This window comes from Canis lupus, chromosome 5 (assembly GCF_048164855.1).
Source record: "Canis lupus baileyi chromosome 5, mCanLup2.hap1, whole genome shotgun sequence".
Taxonomy (NCBI): domain Eukaryota; kingdom Metazoa; phylum Chordata; class Mammalia; order Carnivora; family Canidae; genus Canis; species Canis lupus.
Genome location: NC_132842.1, coordinates 7,163,895 through 7,187,784, shown reverse-complemented (window position 1 = coordinate 7,187,784; position 23,890 = coordinate 7,163,895). Strand labels below are relative to the sequence as shown.

General features: G+C 36.7%; 1 protein-coding gene and 1 long non-coding RNA gene across 18 annotated transcripts in view; one reads left to right on the top strand and one right to left on the bottom strand.

The window, feature by feature from the left end:
* The window catches only part of ARHGAP21 (Rho GTPase activating protein 21), a 136,324-nt gene that overhangs the window by 14,248 nt on the left and 98,186 nt on the right, over positions 1 to 23,890 (bottom strand). For all 15 annotated transcript variants that reach the window (XM_072825328.1, XM_072825336.1, XM_072825337.1 and 12 more), the window contains 5 exons: positions 10,421 to 10,606; positions 10,181 to 10,283; positions 6,226 to 6,262; positions 3,546 to 3,671; positions 1,734 to 2,018 (listed from right to left, as the gene is read on the bottom strand). In XM_072825328.1, the coding sequence (XP_072681429.1) occupies positions 1,734 to 2,018; positions 3,546 to 3,671; positions 6,226 to 6,262; positions 10,181 to 10,283; positions 10,421 to 10,606 (737 nt within the window). The remainder of the gene's footprint in view (positions 1 to 1,733; positions 2,019 to 3,545; positions 3,672 to 6,225; positions 6,263 to 10,180; positions 10,284 to 10,420; positions 10,607 to 23,890) is intronic.
* The window catches only part of LOC140633185 (uncharacterized), an 82,540-nt gene continuing 59,817 nt past the window's right edge, over positions 1,168 to 23,890 (top strand). The window contains exons 1-2 of one of the 3 annotated variants that reach the window (XR_012030808.1): positions 1,168 to 2,744; positions 3,490 to 3,696. This is a non-coding gene — a long non-coding RNA (uncharacterized lncRNA). The remainder of the gene's footprint in view (positions 2,745 to 3,489; positions 3,697 to 23,890) is intronic. The other 2 variants (XR_012030807.1, XR_012030806.1) reach the window with 2 other exon arrangements.

The following is a 23,890-nucleotide window of genomic DNA, read 5'->3' as shown; positions in this document are numbered from 1 at the left end:
ACCCCTACAATATCCAGAATTAGTATCAGCAAACAGCAGGTGCTTAAATTTATTGATCTGACATTTCTTTATAAATGACTGGGAAGCAGTGGGCCAGTTTTTTTCTAATACAAGAAAGAATGATCAGCATTTCAAAATAATACAGTTGTATAAAAGATGGAAAAATGAGGTCAAGATTTGTTAATGATGAACTTATAGGAGTAGTGAGACAGAGTCATTTAGTGTCAGAAGTGGCACTTACTAGATTATCAGAAGAGAAAAAGCCCAACACTGAGCTTTTCAACCTTACCAGGTTAGCTTTTATAATATGCTATATGGTAAAGTCAGATTTAATCATGAAGTAATGATTTTTTTTCTAATTGGACATTGACATGTATTAACTTTCTTTTTTTTTTTTTACCTGTTTCATTTTGATTATAATGAACAGTAAAATTTACAAATACAGGCTTTGGAGACAAAGATCTTGAGTTCAAATACTCTTCCTACTTATCAGCTAGGAGATCAAATGGTTAAGATCTAGAGTGAAATCACCTGGGTTTAAATCCCAGCCCTGACACTCAGTAGCTGTGTGACCTTATGGAAATTATGTAGCCCCCCTTTGACAGTGTCCTTGTTTGCAAAATGGTGATGACAGTAATAGGACACATTCATACAGTTGTTGAGACTTATTCATGTAGAACACTCTTACTTTCTCTATTTACTTTGAAAAAATTCAGGTCTGATGCTCTCTTTACAATGCTTGTAGAACAAAAGTTAAATCGACAGGGATCTGATGTTAATTTTTAACCACAAACAAGGTAGGGGATAAACTGTCAGAGAAAAAAGCAGTCATTCTTCCTATGGCCTAAGTTTTCATAATCTGAATTGTACATAATGGAAATGACTATATTATATTAGAGAACATAATTTGCATAACCTTACAGTAATGTAGGTGTCCCAGTGTCCCGTGAGTTAAGGGAAAAGAACATTGGGCTTCTTTATGTCATAACAATGAGGACAAAAAGTGAGAACAACATGTAAAAAAAACCGTGTTAATGATATGAAAGGATACTCTTGAGCAAAAGCTAGACTTAATCACTGTGGCATTTGCTCTGTCAAGTTCATAATTACATACACTGTTAGCACTACATTATCAACCCCTGTTGTAAAAAAATTACTTGATGGCTGTGAGCCAGAAACTCTCAAGTCCCCAAACATTTCCCTCTTAAAAAAAAAAACACAAAAACTGGCTTTTCACAAGATTTCTGAAAATGCACGTTTTCTTAGAAGCTAGTGACTATATTATAGCAGGCTCTACTGTATTTTTCTTGACTGTGTATCTCCATGAACGAAAATCCTCATACCATATCTTTTTACATTTATATAGTAATTTGTTTTGATAAGTATTTTCACTATAACTTAAGGCCCACAATAGTTCTGTTTCTGTGATAAGGAACCAAATCTGGAATAATTTAGTCATAATGACCAGGATGGGGAACTAGGATTTCCTGATCCTGCTTCCGAGAAAGCATGCAAAATATATGAATTATCTATTTTTGTAGTTCAGTTATGATGATTTTCAAATAAGTGAGTATATTATAAAATAGGTACACTTAAATTTTCCTTTTGATCAATTTTTCAAGTGAAAATAGCATATTTTAATTTTCTAAAATGATGTTTCAGATTCTTTCAGTCTTCCTAAGAAAAAAGTCATGAAAGACTCTAGTTTTACCCACATAACTTTGTACACACACCTCTTCGTTGAGGTTACTGCTCTCCTGGATGGTCTTGATCCATGCTAGCATGTCATCTCTGTCTTCAGCCTGAAATAGGCATTCACAGTCTGATGTGGTGAGTCGAAACACATTTTTCCTCTTGGTCTCACTGTAAGAGATGTCTATTAAGCAGGCATTGACGCTGATGGGCTGTTCTTCCTCGGATGGAGTCATCTGTTCTCTTTTATCTTTGTACAGGTAAAGTGAATGGCCCCGAAGCACAACATACATCTGTTTCCATGGCCGAATGCTTCCACCAACTCGCTGGAAAACATGAAACAGTTCAGGGATGCTTGATGCTTGGCTCAATCCTTGTGACAGGATAAACACATCAAGCAACACTTTTAACACACACAAATGTACACCAAGTGTATGTAGTGCATGTCTGATTCTCAATGCATTTGTTAGAAGAGGAATGACAAACACGGTGGAGGGTAAACCAAGCAAGGCAAGGTATTCATATCGAAATCAAGGATAGTGAAATCTCAACTCTAACTTGGTTGGGGGCAAAAAAACCTGTTTTATTGTTCACAAAGTAATTAAGATATACTGAATAAAGGCAAAACAAGAGTAGCAAAATATATAAAATATATAAAAATGCTAAGAGAATAGAAAACAGGAAAAAATCCATCAGAAAAATCTTTTGAGGGAGGGTAAGGCTTAAAACAAGTCCCAGATCATGCAAATGACAAACACTATGTAACACTCCCAAAACCATACGTATGAGTAATGAATTAAACTAACAAAATTGATCAACTTTATATGGTCAAGCAACAATATCCATACCCAAGGTGGGTTTTTTTTTTTTTTTTAAGATTTTATTTATTTATTCATGAGAGACACACACACACAGAGAGGCATAGACACAGGCAGAGGGAGAAGCAGGCTCCATGCAGGGAGCCTGACGTGGGACTCGATCCCAGGACTCCAGGACCACACCCTGGGCTGAAGGCAGCACTAAACCGCTGAGCCGCCCGGGCTGCCCCCAAGGTGGGTTTTTGTAAAAGTTATACTCTTTTGACAGAACTAAATTTTTTTTATAAATAATCTGCCCACATATTATAAGAAATTATAATATGGCAAAGGTTTTTTTGTATTGAAACCTACTTAATGAAGCATGTAGACATTGTGGTATTCATTTACATAACTCAATATTTATAAAATAAAGTTAAGAAGAAATTTATAAAGGCAATTTAAAAGAAAAAACTGGGAAAAGCTCAATTAAAAATCTGAAATTATTAATATGGAGAACTGCCACTCCCTAAAGGAAGATTCTGCGAAAATCTATTGCTAATAAACTATTTAATAAGAAAAGCTGAGTTCCTTCTTAAATACTTTGATTTCTCTCTCTCTCTTTTTAAAAGATTTTATTTATTTATTCATGAGAGATACACAGAGAGAGGCAGAGATATAGGCAGAGGGAGAAGTAGGTTCCCTTTGGGGAGCCTGATATAGGACTCAATCCCAGGACCCCAGGATCATACCCTGAGCCAAAGGCAGATTGATGCTGAACCACTAGCCACCCAGGTGTCCTGATTTCTCTATTTTTTTGTTGTTGTTTGCAAAATATAAGACTGTATATCCCATTTGCAGTTGATATACAGAATGAAAAAATATGAAATTAAGTCAACGATTTGAATTTTTGAAAAATAATTTTCCTTCATGTAGAAAAAGTTATTTGGAAGTAATATTTTTCACTCCCTCTTATGAATAATTTGTCATTTTATCTGTGCAGACTTTACATGCTATTTTGCAGGGCTTGCATTTCATCTGCTCGAGAGACCGTACTACCTTGCCCTTGTCGGTGATGAGTGGTCGGAAGTGAAGCCACCCTTCTTTGGCAGCATCACTGAAAACCTCTGAGGAAGAATCCTTCCTGGACCCAGAGTCTTCTGATGACTTCTGACTGTCTAAGATCTATAGAAAAAGCCAAGAAAATAGAGTAAGACACCAGCTTTTTCCTTTATCAACATGTGCCCACTAAAATTGCTTTGCTGAAAAAAAATCTTTAATATTCCAAATGAAGGATTATTATTATTTTTTAAAATATTTTATTTATTTATTCATGACAGACAGAGAGAGGCAGAGACACAGGCAGAGGGAGAAGCAGGCTCCCCCATGCAGGGAGCCTGATGTGGGACTCGATCCCGGGTCTTCAGGATCACACTGTGGGCTGAAGGCAGCGCTAAACCACTGGGCCACCGGGGCTACCCTGAAGGATTTTTTTTTTTTTTTAAATACTACCATTATTAATTACATTAGAAAAATTTCTAGTCTTATTTAAAAAAAAAGCAAATTGGCTACTGTCATTTTTTAAAAGTTGTCTGCAGGAATTTTTAATCATTAAAAAATAATGGAAATAGTATAATTTTTCTGCTCCCGAGCTCATATGTTAATGAGAAAAGACAAATTAGAATTAAAAAATACAAAATGATCAGACTGTGATTAGTGCCATTTGGGAAAGGAACACAGAGACGCAGTAACAAATGACTGCATTGTGGCTAGAAGTTGGTGGTGCAGTGGCAGGGCCTCCTGAAGAAAGAATATCTGAAATGAAATGTGGATGAAAAATTTTTAAAGGGGCCATCTATGAAAGGTCAGGAAAGAGAAAAGTTCAGGGAGAATGTATAGCTAATGAGTAAGTATGTTTACCATTATCATTTTATTTTATTCAATTTTTAAGATTTCATTTGAGAGACAGAGAGAGGGAGCAAGAGAGTATGAGCAACCAGGGAATGGAAGCAGGGGGAGAGGGAGAAGCAGGCTCCCAAATGAGCAGGGAGCCTGACCCAGAGCTTGATTCCAGGCCCCTGAAATCATGACCTGAGCTGAAGGCAGACGCTTAACCAACTGAGCCACCCAGGTGCCCCTTACTTTTCATTTTAAATGTTCACTGAGAGAAACAGCTAATTAATAGATTGTTTAGGGTCTTTTAGGCCATGGTAGAAAGTGTGATGGGAAGTGAATAGGTAATGAATCAAAGGGGTAACATTATCAGATCCCAGTTCAGAGGTCACTCTGCTTGCCACCTGAAGAATGGATTCTCTACCCATCAGAAAAGGTGTTACTGTAGGAATCCAAGTGAAGAATGATGGTGGCTGGGCTTAAGTAACTTAAGTGAAAATAGAGAGGAATGTAAAGCTTCAGGGTGTGTCCTTCCTGGAGGTAGAGTGGATAATACTTGATATGGGGGTGAGGGTGAGGGAAGAAGCAACAAGGCTATTTCCCAGATTTGGGCCTTGAACAACTGAGTGAAGTAGACTTAGTGAGATGGGGAAAACTGGTGGAAATATGGCGGGGGTAATCCAGATCTCTTTGGCCATTAAACCTTGACTGCCTGTTAAACACTCACATAAAGATGTCAGCCTCAATGAGCTGCAGTCCGGGGAAGAAGCCAGGGCTACAGTATAAACTTTGAGAGACTTCTGGATAAGATCATGTTGGCAATGAGGGTAGCTAGAGAAGAAAGGGTCAGAACCAGTTCTAGACATTCCACCATTTTAAATATTGGGCAGAAGCAGAATGGAAACCAGCCGAAGAAAATATTTTAGGAAGGGAGCGGGAAATTGTGTTGGAGACTACTGAAAAGTCAAAGAGGTTAAAAATCAAAGATAACCATTAGTTTTGGAACTTGAATGTCACTAGTCACCTTAGCGTGAACAGTGTCAGCCTGGTGTGTGTTAGTTGAGAAAGACATGATGTGAGGAGGTGAACAATTTTTTCAAGGAGTTTTAACGTGAAACATGGAAGAGAAGATAGGCATAGGAAATAGAGGTAGATGTGGATTCAAGGGAGGTTTTTAAAAAAATATATATAGTAAATAGCAGAATGTGCTTATATGATGGTGAATGAGCCCCTGGCAAGAGTGAATGAGCCACTGGCAAGAGTGATTCTACAGAGGAGAGAGGGATCTTGAGAAAGTGAAAAGTGACTGAATCCAAAGAAGAAATGCGGATTTAGGTTTTTCACAGAATCAGGTTCCAGATACACAGATATTATAAGAACATGAGTAAGGAGGGCAGAAACTATGGGCACAAATGAAGATGGCTAACATTTTTGGGGAATGTAGAACAAGAAAATTCCTGTCTAACAGCTTTTGGTGTGTGTTTTCAATGAAGTATGAGGGAAGAGTAGATGGGAGAGGACAGGAAGGTGGAAGGGAGGCCTGAAATAATAATTTTGAGGAGAGAAAAATATGCATTCAACAAAATACAGGATTGCTGGGTAGTTAGATTTTTGGCCGTAGACTGATAACGTGAGAAAAATCAGCATGATGTGTATTATATACTTGAACATGTTTAGAAATTAGAAAAGAACACATAATACATAATATGTAATTAATATTCCCAATGCACCTGAAACTCACAGAATATAGGATAATAGAAACAATTCCTTATGAAGAGCCAAAGTAAGCAAAGGTAAATAGAAACACTGATCATTTGCTGATACTTAAAAAATACTGAATACCAACCTTGATTCCCTTCAGGCTAGAAACGTGCTTAAAGGACCTGTTAGAAAAAAAGCACATAAATATTTGCAGTAAGTGCATAACACCTTAAAGATGTAAAAACAAGTTGACCATTACAAATAACCTTTCAACGATAAGCTGACATTTTATCATTATCATGTTAAATGTTCACTGTGCAATGCAAATGAGAAAAACAGCTAATTGTATTAAGTACTGACACTTTTGATTCCATGATAGAAGTTTCCTTAGTGGATCTGGTAAATTAAAATGGTCTCTGCATGAAGTGTGAGATTTTATCCTTCCTTTTAGATGAAAGAAAAAAAAAATTACTCAGGCTGAACACTGAGCTTTAGAATAAATTATTAGTTATCCACAGTCGCAGTGCTCTGTTAAGGGTTCCCACGGTGTTAAGGATTGATAATGTGGCAGGAAGAGTGTGGTCAGGGCCAGTCCCAGCCCACCACTCCTCCCACCAACCACATTCCGGATGCTTTGGTTTGAGACCAGCTGCTGCCACTGAAAAGGTTTAGGGCTTCTGAAGATAGGCTTGCTTTAACAATTCAAAATAATTTAACTTTGGGGGACAAAGTTTTTTTTTTTAGATTTTATTTATTTGACAGAGAGAGAGCACACAAACGGGGAGCAGCAGAGGGAGAGGGAGAAGCCGACTTCTCATCGAGCAGGGAGCCTGGGGCTTTATCCCAAAACCCTGGGAGCATGACCTGAGCCGAAGGTAGATGCTCAACCACTGAGCCACTGGGTGCCCCAAAAGATTTTTTTAATTCAAAATTCATTTTAAGGAATTTAGAACTATAAGATGTGAGTAAAGATGGCATTGCCGTCCCATTTCAAATCACCCCAACAAGATAACCAGAAATAGCTATGCAAACTCCATCTGCAATAGTATCAGGAGACACTGTAACTCTGAACCACAATATAAATATACGTAAATGAAGATGGGTGTTAAATGAGGTGAAGGAAAGAATGGATACAGAATAAGGACATCACTGGTTGCATATCTCAAACAAAACTGCAGTGCTCCCTGAGAGGTCAAAACCTCCCCGTATTTGGAACAATGGGAAACAGGGTGCCTGGGCTGGTGACGGGAGCCTCACTCATCACCATGGATATAAGGGATATGAAAAAGAAAAAAGGAAACATGCAGTTCTGTTATTTTTGCAGGAAGCAGTATGTGGCTTTGTGCAGGGTGAAGTAGACTCTGAAATGTGGCAGTTGATGCCATCTTTTAGTAAGGAAAAAGTAAAGGTTAAAATAGCTTGGAAATTCAACATTTTGAATTCCTATTGGCTTGGACCACTGCTCTGGCCACACCTCACACAAACTTCCCCCATGTAGTTGGTCCAGGAAGAACTGCTATAATTGGAATATAAATAATCATTAAATGGAAGCTTCAGAGAATCTATACAAAAATACTCTGATAAAAAAGATTATTTGGGGCACCTGGGTGGCTCAGTGGTTGAGCATCTGCCTTTGGCTCAGGTCGATCCCGAGGTCCTGGGATCGAGTCCCATATTAGGTTCCCTGCTTCTCCCTCTGTCTATGTCTCTGCCTCTTGCTCTGTGTCTCTCATGAATACATAAATAAAATCTTAAAAAAAAAAAGTTCTTTGACCGAAGATTCAAAATCATAAAATGTCAATGTTCCTTAATTTTATAAGTTAAAACACCATGTCACTAAAAATATCCATAAAAATTTAAGAACTAGAAAATTGACTTTAAAGTTCAAATAGTAAAATAAACAAAAATAGCCAGGAGAATTCAGAAAAAACACAGTCATGAGAGAACAGTTCCATCAATAATAAAAACATAATAAAACCAATGCAATTAGGGACGCCTGGATGGCTCAGCAGTTGAGCGACTGCCTTCAGCCCAGGGTATGATCCTGGAGACTCGGGATCGAATCCCACATCGGGATCTTCTGTGTGGAGCCTGCTTCTCCCTCTGCCTGTGTCTCTGCCTCTTTCTCTCTGTGTCTCTCATGAATAAATAAATAAAATATTAAAAAAAAACCCACTGTAGTGAAAGGGAATATAAGGGAAGGGAGAAGAAATGTGTGGGAAATATCAGAAAGGGAGACAGAACGTAAAGACTGCTAACTCTGGGAAACGAACTAGGGGTGGTAGAAGGGGAGGAGGGTGGGGGGTGGGAGTGAATGGGTGACGGGCACTGGGGGTTATTCTGTATGTTAGTAAATTGAACACCAATAAAAAATAAATTAAAAAAATAAAAAAATAAAAAAATAAAATAAAAACTTAAAAAAAAATAAAAATAAAAATAAAAAATAAAAAATAAAAAAAAACCCACTGCAATTAACGGAATCTGGTGTACATGAGTAGACAGATAAATCAATAGAACAGAATGGAGGCTAAATATAAAACTATATATACATATAATAATTTAGTATTTAATAAAGATGAAATATCAGTGGGAAAAATACAACATTCAATAGATGCTTTGGGCACAACTGAGAGACACTGGAAAATATAAAGTTGGCCTTTATTTCACTAATTGAAATAAAATAAGCTCCAGGTGAATCACAGTTGTAAATATACAAAAAAAGACAAAAAAAAACCCCCATAAATTTGAGAGGCAAACATGGAAGAATTTTGTTGTATTCTGCAGGAAGCACTTTTTCAATGACTCAAAATCTGAAGGCCATTAAAAAAAATTCTAAATTTGACTGCAAAGAAAAAGTTTGACATTTTTGCACAGTCTAAAAAAAACTTAAAATCCAATGAAAAATACTGAATTGGGAAAAGACTTGCAACACTTATCTCAGAAAAGAGCCCTTTATATAAAGAGCCCCCAGAAGTCAATTAGGAAAAGCAGTTGGGAAGAGCAGAAGACATGAACAAGCAGTTCATGGGAAAATAGAAATCTCTCTTAAATATATATGAAACAATGTTCAATTAACAATAAGAAATTTTCAAATAAAAACTATAATGTGAGGTGGCTCAGTCGGTTACGTGTCTGCCTTCAGCTCAGGTCATGATTTCAGGGTCCTGGGATGGAGCCCCACATGGGACTCCCTGCTCAGCGGGGAGTCTACTTCTCCCTCTGCCTCTCTCCTCCCCCTGCTTATACTCTTTCTTAAATACATAAATAAAAATCTTAAAAAAAAAAAAAAAAAGCAACAACAACAAAAAAGCTACAATGTGATACCATTAGATTTACAAAAACATCAAATGTTAGGTAAATGCTGTGCTGGTGAGGAGCAGAGACTTCCGTACACTGTTGGTGGGAATCTGGTTTGTTATAAACTTTAAGGAGAGTGGCTAACAATACATATTAAAATAAAAAACACACACCCTCTTGATGTAACAATCTTTCTTCCAATTATACTCACTTATATACTAAATTAACTATATACAAATATAATCACTGAAGTATTGTTTGCAGTAGCATAAGATTCAATCTAAATGTCTATTTATAGAATATAAATTGACAGATATATATTAGTAAAACTATTCAGTAGAAAATGAAACAATCATGAAAAAGAGTGAGCCGGGAATATACACACTGGATGATCTCCGCAATCAGTCATTTGTTTAGCATCTATCATTGGTTTGTAAAAATAATTAGGATATGTAATACACACATATATGCCTAAACACGTGTAAGTGATTTTATGCAGAGAATAGCTCAGGAAACAGTAACATAGTTATGTCTGAGAAGAGATCTGGGTGGCCAGAGACCTATAGTAGCACTGATTGTTTAATACTAATATTTTTTGCATTATGTTTGTGTATTACCAATTTTTAAATATTAATGTTAAAAATTCAACTGCATATATTACTGAATAACAACTTTATTTTTTTATTTGCATTTCTAATGTTATAAAGTTAAAAATATAAAAGAAATCATTAAAATTCAGTATTTATATGTCAAAGTCTGACCAAATACTGACAAATATTTAAGATGATATGCTTGAGACTTACAATTTTGCATCTTCTCTGTAATCATCCAGGCCCTCATCATAGGATTTTGATCTTTCGGTCTTTGAGCTGGGCTGGGCATCGAGACTGGGAGGTCCGACAGATTCTGTAATTAAAAGCCAACATTTAGACATTTGCAAGTGGTTTCCAGATCCTTTTCATAGTGAGATCAGTTTGTCATAGCATTCTAAGTGGAAAACTGAGAAAGAGAGATGGTTTGCATAGCAACTCACTGAAACGTACCCTGGTCATGGGAGAGCTGGCGACGAATTAAAGGAGCCGACGTGGTGAGGCTGGGTGGGACCATTGCTATGGAGGGTGCCTGGGGTGCCTGGGGTGCCTGAGGTGCCTGGGGAGTGGAGGCTGAGATGACAGCAGAAGCAGGGATGTGTGCAAGGTCATGATCAATGCTAGGGCTTGTTGGTTCATCTAGAAGATAAAATGAAAATAAATATTAGAGGGATGCCTGGCTGGCTCAGTCGGTGGAGCATGGGACTCTTCATCTCGGGGTTGTGAATTCAAGCCCCACACTGGGCTTAGAGCTTACTTAAAAAAAAAAAAAATCAGGAAAAAGATAATAGGTATCAGAATGCCAAATGGCCTAATTATTAATAATCAATATTCACTATTTCTTAAAAAAACAGATTTAGATTTTAACACTTACCCACTAAGGCACCAATAAATAATAAAAATCTTATATAGTTATTACTCCAGTAATTCCAAATAATTCTGAGAATGTGGTCTAAGAAATTAAATAAGTTGCTTCTTCTACCAAACAATTAATACTGATTAACTGATAATCAAGATACTAAAGTTTATAGGCATTGAGAACCTGAACCTATAAAAGTGGAATGATAATCTTGTACCACCCTAAAAGAATTATTTTTCCCAATTTTAAATGTCTTACACATCATTTCAGGAAGTTAAACAAGTAACTTGGCTGAGGCTTAACTTTCAGAGTATCAAGTCCTAGAACCTCCCCATGCACAAACTCACAAGTATATCTTCAATTTTTGAAGAAAAATGTGAAAGGACAATTTATGGCTTCCAGAAAAAGTTTATACATTATGAAGACCACTGCTATAGATGAAATGTTTGTGTTCCTCCCAAAATTCATGTTGAAACCTAATCCCTAATGTGACAGAATTTGATGGTGGGGTTTCGGGAGCTGATTAAGTCAGGAGGTGGGAGCCCTTATGGATGGAATTAGCACCCTTACAAAGAAGTAGCCTGAAAGAGCTCCCTTGACCCTTCTTCCATATGAGGATACAACTTCCATAAACCAAGAATCAGGACCTCGCCAGCTACCAAGTCTGCTGGTGCCTTGATGTTGGACTTCTAGCCTCTGGAACCATGAGAAATAAATGGTTATTGTTTAAGCCACTCGGATGTGGTATTTAGTAGCCCGAATGGACTGAGAGAGCCACTGGTGGTTTGTTTGGCACTTTCGTGCAAATCAGAAATAGGTGCCTTTTTCCCCAACCAAATGTAGGCCCAGGCCTAGAGGAAAAATCCCCATTTGCCCCCTGGTATCCCTGTAGAAACAGATATTTTAGGTGTTACAAATTTTAACTTTCTCAAAAGCCTGTCACTACCTGTCAAGAGCAGAAATGCATATAGGAATGCATATGCATGCATGCACAGTAACAAGAGCTAACACATTTATAGAGCTTAGGAAGTACTAGCATCATTCTAAATACTTAAAATATATTTTCCATTTAATTCTTATGAAATTCTATGAAGTAAGTACTATTTTGCAGATGAAGAATCAAAACAGACAGGTTAAATAACTTGTGTAAAGTTACCAAGCAACAGGGACACAATGTAGACCCAGAGAGTCTGACACAGAATTTATGGAATTATATTTTTGCTCTAAAAGTACAAATGATATTTGTTTTCCAAATTGGTGAGTGATAGTTCTGTTCAAAATTCTTATTCTTATAAAAACATCAATGATTTAAATTATTATTTTCTAGGCTAGTAGAGTATAAATTAATAGAATGCCAGAACTGTATTTCCTAAAATCAAATGCTCTAAGTCTTAGAAAATCATAACGAGGGGCACCTGAGTGGCTTAGTGGCTGAGCATCTACCTTTGGCTCAGGGCATGATCCTGGGGTCCTGGGATCAAGTGCTGCATCAGGCTCCCTGCAGGGAGCCTGCTTCTCCCTCTCCCTATGTCTCTGCCTCTCTGTATCTGCCATGAATAAATAAATAAAATATTAAAAAAAAGAAAATCATACCAAAACCCTTTATAAAGAATATCCTATAATGATAAGACAGGGTTTTGATTTCTTGATTTAAAAGATCAAACTATTTTAATTTTGACCAAAATCTAAGGCTGCTCTATCATTTTAATGGTTAGCATTTTAATCAAGGTGACTAGTAATGATGCAAAATTATAACATTTATAGCTAAAATCTGTAAATTCTGACTATCTTAAGCTTATTTTATGTTTTTACAAAGTCTTTAAAAGCAGCTCTTTATATTTAAGCAATAGAAAACATTTTTAATGGATGCCTGGGTACTCAGTGGTTGAGTGTCTGCCTTCGGCTCAGGGCATGATCCCAAGGTCCTAGGATTGAGTCCCGCATCGGGCTCCCTGTGGGAAGCCTGCTTCTCCCTCTATCTATGTCTCTGCCTCTCTCTCTGTGTCTCTCATGAATAAATAAATAAAATCTTGGGGGGAAAAAGGCATTTAAAAAAAATTTCACTATGAATCAAGTTTACTAAGTATATAATATCATATGTTGGTGAGCATGCAATTATTCTTTTTTCAAAAGCAAGAAGATAACTGACTTTATATCTATTGAATAAAGATAAAAATTAAAAAAAAAGATAAAAATTTAACTTTACTAAATATTATAGTGTTCTTTAAAACTATCATTATGATTTAAATTATCACAAATTAACCAACTTTTCCAAATGATACATGTGTATGAAGTCAGTTGGGTCTTATGGGGTCTGCTTGGGCCACCAATCTGTTATGGATTCAGAAGCATGGATATGAATAGGAAAATACCGTATTCTTGAGAAATTATCTGATGTGTGTAGCACAGAGAGTATTAACAGCAGGAAAAGGCTTCTGTAGAGAAAACATTCACAACTGTAGTGTGCAATAAATGTGTCAAAGAGTGTCTAGGAGATTCCATGGGATAAATCTTTCAAGAAAATTTTAGGCCTTCCAAAGTAATTTTAAAAATATTTGTATTTATTTACTTAAAATTAAATATCACAGAGTGAAATTCAAAATGTTCATGATTAAGCATTAAACAAAATTTCAAAGGCAATTTTTTTATGACTCTTGACTTCCTAGAGGTATGCATTCAATTTCTTTTGACTTACTGCATTTTGGAGGAAATTTCTTTATTTCACTGGGTTGAATTCATCTCTGCTTTAAGTGGATGTGTGCAAAAAGGCCTGGGATAGACAGCGACCTGCTCCAGGAAGCAAGGGTGAATGGAGGTCTGGGCAGGAGGCTAGCACCCTGGGCTCCCAAGCTTCAGTCCTGTTGCACTCTTTAGAATAAATATATTTACTACTATGTTAAAGACAGACAAGGAAGAGCTAGATATACTTTTTAAAATACAAAGAATTACATTACTTCACATTTATGAATTGTACTTTAATAAATCCAATTCTTCATTCCCTGTAAAAATGTGAGAACCTTTCTATTGTGTTAAAAGTACCATTGCTGTTGTAATGATTAGTTGGAATTTTAAAATTCTAATGTTAACACATGCTTTCATTATTACCTATGGGTAGATTACGTACAAACAAGAATAATTTAGGCTTATCTCCTTTTCCAATATAAGAAAATGAGTACTATTTAGTTGTCCAAAGAGAAAACAAGTGTCTGGTCAGATTTTCAACTGATTTCTATATTTTTAATAATCAAACTTAAATATTATGTCAGATGAAAATAATCATCTTTGTCAAGGTATGTCATATATTATGTTATGACATTAGGTAACACACGCAGAACACACCACTATCAAGACTGTAAACTTGTTCTTATCAAGTGGCATAATCCCTTCTCATGGTAAACTTAACTACATAATCAAAGAACTGACTGAACATTGAGGCCTTAATTTACTTTATTCACTAAAAGCCCCACAGCTCTTCACAATAAAGAAAAGGTGGAGAAGACACTGAAATTGTATATACTCAAATTCAAAGTGATCACTGATTCTTAATCTGTGAAAAAGACAGACCTAAATGTCCAAAAATTTTATTGGAAAATACTGTTTTCCAAAAATAGATAAATAACTAATTCCCTCAGGAAATATATACTCCATAATTCAATGTGGATTTTTTCCAAAGGGAGAATACTATAAGTTACTATGTTTAAACTGATTATTCATTCATTGTTATCTTTTATCAACTAAAATTCTGGGGGCACCTGGGTGGCCCAGTAGGTTAAATGACTGCCTTCGGCTCAGATCATGATCCCAGGGTCCCGGGTTCAAGCCCCACATCACCCTAGCTCCTTGCTCACAGGGAGCCTGCTTCTCCCTCTGCCTCTTTCTGCCACTCCCCCTGCTTATGCTCTTTCTCTCTCTCTCTTAAGTAAGTAAATAAATAAATAAAATCTTTAAAAAATGGAATAAAATTCTAGAAGAACATCTATAAGATTTCACACATCAAGAGAAACACAGGGGCGCTTCACTGGCATAGTTGGTTTAGTGTCTGACTCTTGGTTTCGGCTCAGGTCATGATTTTAGGGTTCTGGGATCAAGCTCCGAGTTGGTCTCCATGGTCAGCAGGGATTCTCTCCCTCTGCCTCTCACCCCACTTCTCTTTCTCTCTCTCTCTCTCTAAAATAAATACATATTTAAAAAAAAGAAAAATATAGACAGGTAAAAAATCAAGGAAGCATATGGTGAAACTTTACGTGTAACTCTTAGAATTAATTTTCAAACAACAAAAAAATGGAAGCCTTAATACATACTGAGAGCTCTTATATAAATTTTTTTTTTTATTTTTATTTATTTATGATAGTCACAGAGAGAGAGAGAGGCGCAGAGACACAGGCAGAGGGAGAAGCAGGCTCCATGCACCGGGAGCCCGATGTGGGATTTGATCCCGGGTCTCCAGGATCGCGCCCTGGGCCAAAGGCAGGCACCAAACCGCTGCGCCACCCAGGGATCCCCTGAGAGCTCTTATAAATAGAAACAACTAAAATCATAACAGAAGAGCAAAGCGCATAAAAAGACAAATCATGGAAGAAATACAAAAGCCTAATAAAAATGTGAAGAAAACCTTGTGAAAACCTAACTACTAATGAAATAATAAAATGAAACCAAGTAAAAATAGGACAGCCGGTTTTCATCTCTAACCTGGCAAATATTTTCATCTCATGATATTTTTATCCTATTTGTTTCTCTTCATCTTCTGCAAGATGACTGCAGAGAATGTATGATGCTAGCTGCCCATCTCTATCTTTGGGGTTCAGTGGGGCTTCTGTGGGTGGGCATATGCACAAGGCATGACCCCTCCTAAGACCCTAGTTCACTGAGTTCACAGTGACTGACTAAGGGTAAAGAATCTGATCTAGTCAGTATAGATCCAGTCTCTCCATCAGATTTGACATATGGATACTGAGAAAAGCACGGTCTTTCTCTTCCAACTCCCCAGAGAACAAGAACTGTAAAAATCAGTAAACTGAGTTGCCAGCCACCATCTTTTCTACCATGTGGAGAAAAAGTATCTGAGAATGAAAAAAGCAAAGCTGAGAAAAAGATACACAATCTTGATGCCAAAGCACTTGAGTATTTGGATCTAGCCGTGTACCCAACTAGGTCTACCCCCAAAACCTCTTCACTGTAGCTAACACTCCTTTTTGGCATGAGCTAATATGATAAAACTTTCTTTTTTTTTTTTTTTTTTCAGATTTTATTTATTTATTTGAGAGAGAGCAAGCAAGCATGAGGTGGGAGTGGGGCAGAGGGAGAAGCTGACTCCCCACTGTGCAAGTTGCTGGATGCAGGGCTCCATATCCCAGGACCCTGGAATCATGACCTGAGCTGAAGGCTCAACCAACTGATACATGCAGGCGCCCTGAAAAAACTTTCCATCAGGGACTCCTAAACGGCTCAGTGGATCAGAGACTCCTGGATGGCTCAGTGGTTGAACGCCTGCCTTTGGCTCAGGTCGTGATCCTGGGGTCCTGGGATAGTTCTCCCTCTGCCTATGTCTCTGCCTCTCTCTGTGTATCTCTCATGAATAAATAAAATATTTAAAAAAAAACTTTCTATCATTTGTAACTGAGAGAATCTGATCAACACAAAAGTAGAACACCGTGTTTCTAATTTGCTTTCACCAACAAGCATTACTCGTCGTAAGACCTACTGTCCAGTTGCTGCAGATTAGAACAGAGCAAAAAGGGCCTCTTCTACAATGAGCTGGGTTATGAGGAATCTTTCTCACAGTTCAAATAATTAAAGCATTCCATCTGTAGTTTGTTTTAAAGTTATAGTTGAGAATCATTTTATAAAACTCAGTGAAATTGGTGGAATTTTTGGCATAGACTAGGGTTAAACAGCTCCTCAGAGTAACTTTGCTTTCTATTTCACCTCTGCTAGGAAGAGGTAATCCTACCCCCTGCCCAAATAACACTGTTAACAGCATAATATTCAAAGATGGGATAAACTATATTGCAAGAGGAAGAGTACATTTGTATAAGTTGGAAGAAACAGTGACTAATGTCAAAGTGTGTATGTAAGGCCCCCTGGGTGGCTCAGTCAGCTGAATGTCCAAACTCTTGATCTCAGCTCAGGTCTTGATCTCAGGGCCATTGAGCCACCAGGGCTGCCCCAATAATCTCATTTTTTGTAAGAATTCAACTCATTATCATAATAGGAATTATGACCACACTTCTTTAGTAATCAGTTCAATAACATGCATTTAAGTAAATATTTGGCTCCGGGAAGGTCATTTTGAGATTTGGGGTTATTTGAATAACCAAAAATCTAATGCTGTATCTTCCTATGTGATAGACAATTTTTTCTTTTAAAAATTAGGAAGTGAGGGGATTCCTGGGTGGCTCAGCGGTTTAATGCCTGCCTTCGGCCCAGGGCGTGATCCTGGAGTCCCGGGATCGAGTCCCGCATCGGGCTCCCTGCATGGAGTCTGCTTCTCCCTCTGCCTGTGTCTCTGCCTGTCTCTGTGTGTCTCTCATAAATAAATAAATAAATAAATAAATAAATAAATAAATATCTAAAAAAAGATTAGGAAGTGAGAATTCTGAATGTTCTGCAAGCTTGCTATACCCTATTGGTGCCAAAGTGAAGGGAGCAGAGCTGTAAATCCAAGAGGAACTGTTGTGACAGGAGAGACTGGGAAGGAGGAAGATGAAATCGGAGCTGAGGCAGGAACGTGTGTGGTCCCATGGTCAGTGCTGGGGATAGTCAGCTAGTTGGCAAGACTGCGCCAAGTGTATTTGCATAGCAAATGCTCTAAATTTAAAGAAGGCAAGGGGGAGGCACTACTTTTAGATTTACCGCAGATAACAGTTCCAATTACTTGGCTGAATTTCTGCAATCCCACAGATGAGACAAGTTAATTCCATATTTGAAGATTTTGTGGGTCTGTGTGTAGGGGACGGGTACCTGTGCACGAAAACTGGCCCAGCTTGCTAGCTGACAAATGCAGGAGGTACTATTTTCAAGAAATCTGAAAATTACTTTAAAAATATTTCATAAACACTAGGTACCAATTTCATCACCAATTTTTCTTTCACATGATTAATTTTCACACTGAAAATAAGCAAGCTATTAGGAAGGGGAAAACTGGGCAGGAGGTCCTGTCTTGTCAGACTATGTGAAAGCCACTTAATTTTCCTGGATATTAAATTCATTACCTCTGAAATACAGAAACTGGATGAGGATTATCAGAAGGGTCTATTCTAGTCAAGAGGCCTACAATAATAAATCCACTAAAGGTGCAAAGTTACCATTTGTGAAATAATTTAAAATACCTTTAGGTTTTTCTAAACCAGGGATTTGTTATGGGGCTTTTGAAGTTTGGATTTATTTTAAAAACCGGCAGATGTAGCTGAGAGTGTAGTTACTATTAGATCTGTTTTCCACATTAAAGAATCAGCCTAAAGTCTAGAAAGTCTAATGTAGGGAACAATTCCATAGTTTTTATAGGTGCTAAGGTAAAATTTTTTCCCTAAATAAATCAGCATAGTATTCTATAAGTGTGCTACAGGTAAACTTGAAATATTTTAGAAGAAAAGCTAATGCTACTACCAAATGGAAGGTAAATACACATATAAAATTATTCCGTAGTGAATAGTTTTTTTTTTAACAGACTTGGAACACATATACTTATTTACTGAAAAGATACTAATTCAATCTTGGGAAGTCTGAGTTAAGAATGGGGAATATTGAATGCAGAAATATTTTTTAGGTTAAGCTTTAAAAGAGTAAAAGGCCAGGATTTATTTATTTATTTATTTTAAGAATTTATTTATTTGTTTGTTTGTTTATGACATACAGAGTGCGGCAGAGACACAGGGAGAGGGAGAAGCAGGCTCCCTGCAGGGAGCTCAATGTGGGACTCAATCCCAGAACCCTAGGATCATGACCTTAGCCAAAGGCAGACATTCAAACACTGAGCCACCCAAGCGTTTCAAAGCCAGGATTTAAATTTTAGCACATATGTAGGACATTGTCCAAAGAATATGAGATTTGGAGCCAATAGATAATCAATTCTGTCAGTTACCTGCTGAGAGACCATGAGCAAACAACTTAACTTTCCTTATCCACAAAGTGGCTTATTTACTTCTCACCTAAATTCTCCCAGCTTGTCATAGGATTAGTACATGAAATACTTGGTAGGTTATAAATTACTACAGAAATTTGTGGATTTTGTTGTGGTTGTTATTATATTAAAAATGAACTCCACATCATTACTCAATAGAAGCAAGAATCTCTAAGCTTAAGTGCCAATGGAGTCACATCTTGTGGGAATGCAGATATAGGAAAAAGACTGTTAAGATGATGAGTACAATTTTTGTCTTTATAGATTAGTTGTTTTGTAGAAAGACTCAGTATGTTTAGTATAAAGAGGCACTGGGTGCTCTATGCACCCCCTATAATATCACTGCTGGCATCAGGAGACTAGAGCCGCCAGAGAGAGAAGTTGGGTGAAGGGTGGCAGTTGCCCACTCCCGTTCTTTTGGGTAAATTTCAGACACTGCAGTTTAGCTATATGTCTCAACAAGCTTTAAAACCTCTAAGTTGGTTTAAAATGGCAGGACCAGTAAGGCTGCACCAAATGAATTCTATCGTATATTGGCTAACACTAAGTACATGCATATGGTCTAACTTTGGGGTGAGAACAAGGAGTATTAGAAATATGGCAGGAAAAAGAGAGGCAAATGCATTTGAAATGAAATCTGAGTGTGGGTAATTCAGCTATAGTTTCTTTATATTGATAATTATGAGTCGTATAAAGAAATGTATAAAGTGTAGATTGTAGGATATATCTGAAATCCTGCTACTAAATGTCAAATTAATTATAAACTCATTATTCATTTTGTGTTTCTTATAAAAGAAGTAAAAATTTATTTTCAGTACTTACTACCAAGCTTTATAAACTGCATGTAAGGGGTAAACAAAACACTGTCAATGACTGATATTCCTTATTTAAAAACAAAATGGTTTATTTTCTTCATTTCTCTAAATCTTTGTGAACCAAAAGAAATATTAGATATTAAATGTGTAACAAAGTGTTTGAAAATTTTCTTGCTGTAAGACATACCATTTGCTCTGTATTATAAATAACTAAATAAATGAATTGGCTCCATTCTCTGGTATTTGGGGAATAAAGCAAAGGCACTTAATTTTTTTTTCTGCACTAATCTATAATGTTTTCAAATGACAAAAAATAATGATTAAAATTACAGAATATAAGATTCTGGAGTGTGATAATGCAAAAGCAAACCTTAATTTCTTTCCTTTTAAGTGTTCCATGAGCATAAAGTATACTCTCTGAAGTGTGTTTTATAATATATTAAACAAAGATACTCTAAATGAAAGGATTCATGGTCAAATACTTCTGAGAAAAATTGTATTAGAAAATATACCTAAAAAAAAAAAAAGAAAAAAAATATATACCTAGAGGGGTGCCTGGGTGGCTTAGTTTGTTGGGCATCTGCCTTTGGCTCAGGTCATGATCCAGGGTCCTGGTATCGAGGCCCACAACGAGCTCCCTGCTTAGCAAGGAGCCTGCTTCTCCCTCTCTCTCTGCTTGCCACTTCCCTGTTTGTGTGTGTGCTCACTCACACACTCTCTCTGTCAAATAAATAGAATCTTTAAAAAAAGAAAGAAAATATACCTAGAAAATATATATAGTAGTATGTTAATGATTCTAAAAGTCCCATAGTAAAGACAAACAAAACTTGTTTAATTATTTAAATCCAGCACTTCTCAATTTGATCACTGATTTTTTTCTCCTTAATCAAATGGAATTCATGTTCCCAGAAAATACACTGGGAAACGTTGCAAACAGTCTCTTTTACTCCATTTCAATGCTGATGTCTATTCTATTTTTATATTTATAGAAGTTAAATTATTATATGTATATATAATAATGACAAAAAAACAGATTGGAAAGAGAAATACCTCTAGGTCAGGTAACACTTTAAAGCTCAATAATAAAAGGAGGGATCCCTGGGTGGCACAGCGGTTTGGTGCCTGCCTTTGGCCCAGGGTGCTATCCTGGAGACCCGGGATCGAATCCCACGTTGGGCTCCGGGTGCATGGAGCCTGCTTCTCCCTCTGCCTGTGTCTCTGCCTCTCTCTCTCTCTCTCTCTCTCTCTCTGTGACTATCATAAATAAATAAATAAAATAAAATAAAATAAAATAAAAATAAAAGGATTTCAAGATTTATTAAATTATGGAACTTATACTGAATGAAATCTAAAAGTTCTTTTATTGATTGGCTCTTTACCTATTCAACAACATAGTCTCTAATAAGTATTTTTTGGACTTCAAGGATAGAGTAAAGGATTTTAGTTAATCGAAGACCTAAAAGGTTTTCACAGTAAAAAGGAAACTATAATTAAGCCAAAGAAATCACACCTTTTTTATATTGTTTTCTAAAACTTAGGTAAATACTAAAATTCTTTCCATGCCTTTATTTCAAATGGTATACAATCTTATGAGTCATTAAAATGCTGTAAAAACTCAGGAGGCATAGCATTATTCCACCTGAGGGCCTACAAACTTTTAAGAGTTTTCACATAGTGAAATAAATTCTGTGTTTGTATTTCAGCTTTTTTATCCTGCCCTATTCTACTGGTTAAGGTATAACTGGCATACTACAGTAATTAAATTCTATATATTAAAGTTTTAGGAGGTGTATATAATATTGTACTATGAAGTACTTAAAGTAGAATCTGATCAAAACTAGTAAGTGAGCATTTTTATTTTGAATGTTAAAATATTTTAATAATTTCTCTATATGTGTATAGAATTAAATAGATTTTTATTTTATACCTTAGCTGATGTTCTGTCTTTAGTAATAATCAACTTGTTGATCTATTCAAAGGATTAGTAGATAATTATGAAAAAATTAACAGATATAGCTAGCACATTTTTAATTACTCCAATATAATCTGGTTATGTTGTTCTTATTAAGTAGGAAGAAAATATGATGCCATTATTCTGGTAAGATCTCATAGGCTTATCAAATACAGTTACAGGTTGTAGGAACATTTATAAAAAATCATAAAACAATCACTAGTCCTCAGTTACTTTCTTTAAATATCTAGATGATGTATAAGATTTCATTTATGGCAAAGTTCTATTCTCTGAACTTGGATTTAAGGGTATAGATATTAATGAGTAAAATTTAGGTTGAGATTCCCCACAGTGCTTACAACTTGAATACATCATATTTATAAAAAATATAAGTCACATAGAACTTTCTCAAAAGCTGGCTCTGATAGTGTTGCCTGACAATTCAATAGCTTGAGATTTAAAAAATTTCCCTAGGTAAGAAAAACCCCAAAATGTTGCTCAAAAAGAAGCACATTATCCTATAAAATTATAGAGCACTATTCATGAATTTTTGGGAGTAATGGCGCAAGTATGAGTCTGGCCTTGGCTTCTAAAGAAGGCCCCTGCATCACACAGCTCCAAGGGGCGCTCTTCATAATAAATCAATATAAATGGTGCCCTCCGGAGCTGTGCTCTGTAAGGAGGCTGACTCAACCTGCCAAGTGTCACTTTAGGGAAGTTATTTAGCCTTTCAATAGCTTAAACTTCTCATTATTAAATGAAGGTAATACTAAGGACATATGGGATAATCCTATTAGATTATGTGTTAGAGCTGCACAATAACTATAATTTTTTTTATTTTGAATACATTTAACCATCATCTCAGAAATTATCATTAGTCTATTATTTCAACCAATATTTACTGAGTGCCTTCTATATGCCAGGCAGTGTTCTAGGTTATTAAGGCTACAGAAGTGGACAAAAAGATCAAAAAGCATGGCTCTGGCATAGCTTATATTTTAGCTCTGCAGAGAAACATGTATTAAAAAAATATATAAAACAGGTCAAGCGGAAACAAGTGGTATGAAGATAAATAAAGTAGCTTAAGGGGACAGAGAATGTCAGGTTCTGTATATGTGTGTAGGGGGGTACCTACTTCAGATAGGTTGGTGAGGAAAGGCTGTTTTGATAAGGTAATACTTGAGCACAGACCCAAATGTAGTGAGGGAGAATCTTGTGACTCTCTGTGGAATGTGTCCTGGGGCTGTGAACTGGCAGTGCCAAGGCCCTGAAGCATGCCTGGCATACTCCAGAAGTGCAAGGAGGCTAGGGCAGCTGAAGTTGGGATGCAAGTACCTGGAGGACAGGAGATGGGATCAGAGAGGTGGAGTGGCCTTGTGGAGCCTATCACAGAGGGCCCTGTAGGTCACAGCAGGATTTGGGATTCTATTCTGGGTTACAAGGAAAGTGAACAGAGGTTCTGGTCAGAGGAGTGGCATGACCTGATCTGCATTTTTAAATAACCACTCTGGCTACATTGTGGACAATACCCCTAGGACATGTGGGGGCAGACTAAAGCCTAAACCAACACACTAGCTAGCTGTTCTACACTGGGGCACGTGCTTGTCTTTTAAGTAATTTTTCCCACTCTATCCCAAGATCTACTCTAAAACAAAGTAATTTGACAATGAAGGGGTCTCTTCATTCAGCCCAAAGAAATAAGAAATAATAAAAGTAAAAAGCACTGCTTAAATGAAAGGCTGATTATTAATTATGAAAACTGTTCTATTTGGCTTTTGACTCAGATGCATCATCAACTAGGTGCAATTTGGTTTGCTGAGTCCCTTGACCCCAGACAGTGGGAATTCGTTTCATGGAAGGAAGGAAGGAAGGGAGGAAGGGAGGAAGGGAGGAAGGGAGGAAGGGAGGAAGGGAGGAAGGGAGGAAGGAAGGAAGGAAGGAGAAAGAAAGAAAGAAAGAAAGAAAGAAAGAAAGAAAGAAAGAAAGAAAGAAAGAAAGAAAGAAAGAAAGAAAGAAAGAAAGAAAGAAGAAAGAAAGAAAGAAAAGAAAAGAGAAAAGAAAAGAAAAGAAAAGAAAAGAGAAAAGAAAGAAAAGGAAGGAAGGAAGGAAGGAAGGAAGGAAGGAAGGAGAAAGAAGAAAGAAAGAAAGAAAGAAAGAAAGAAAGAAAGAAAGAAAGAAA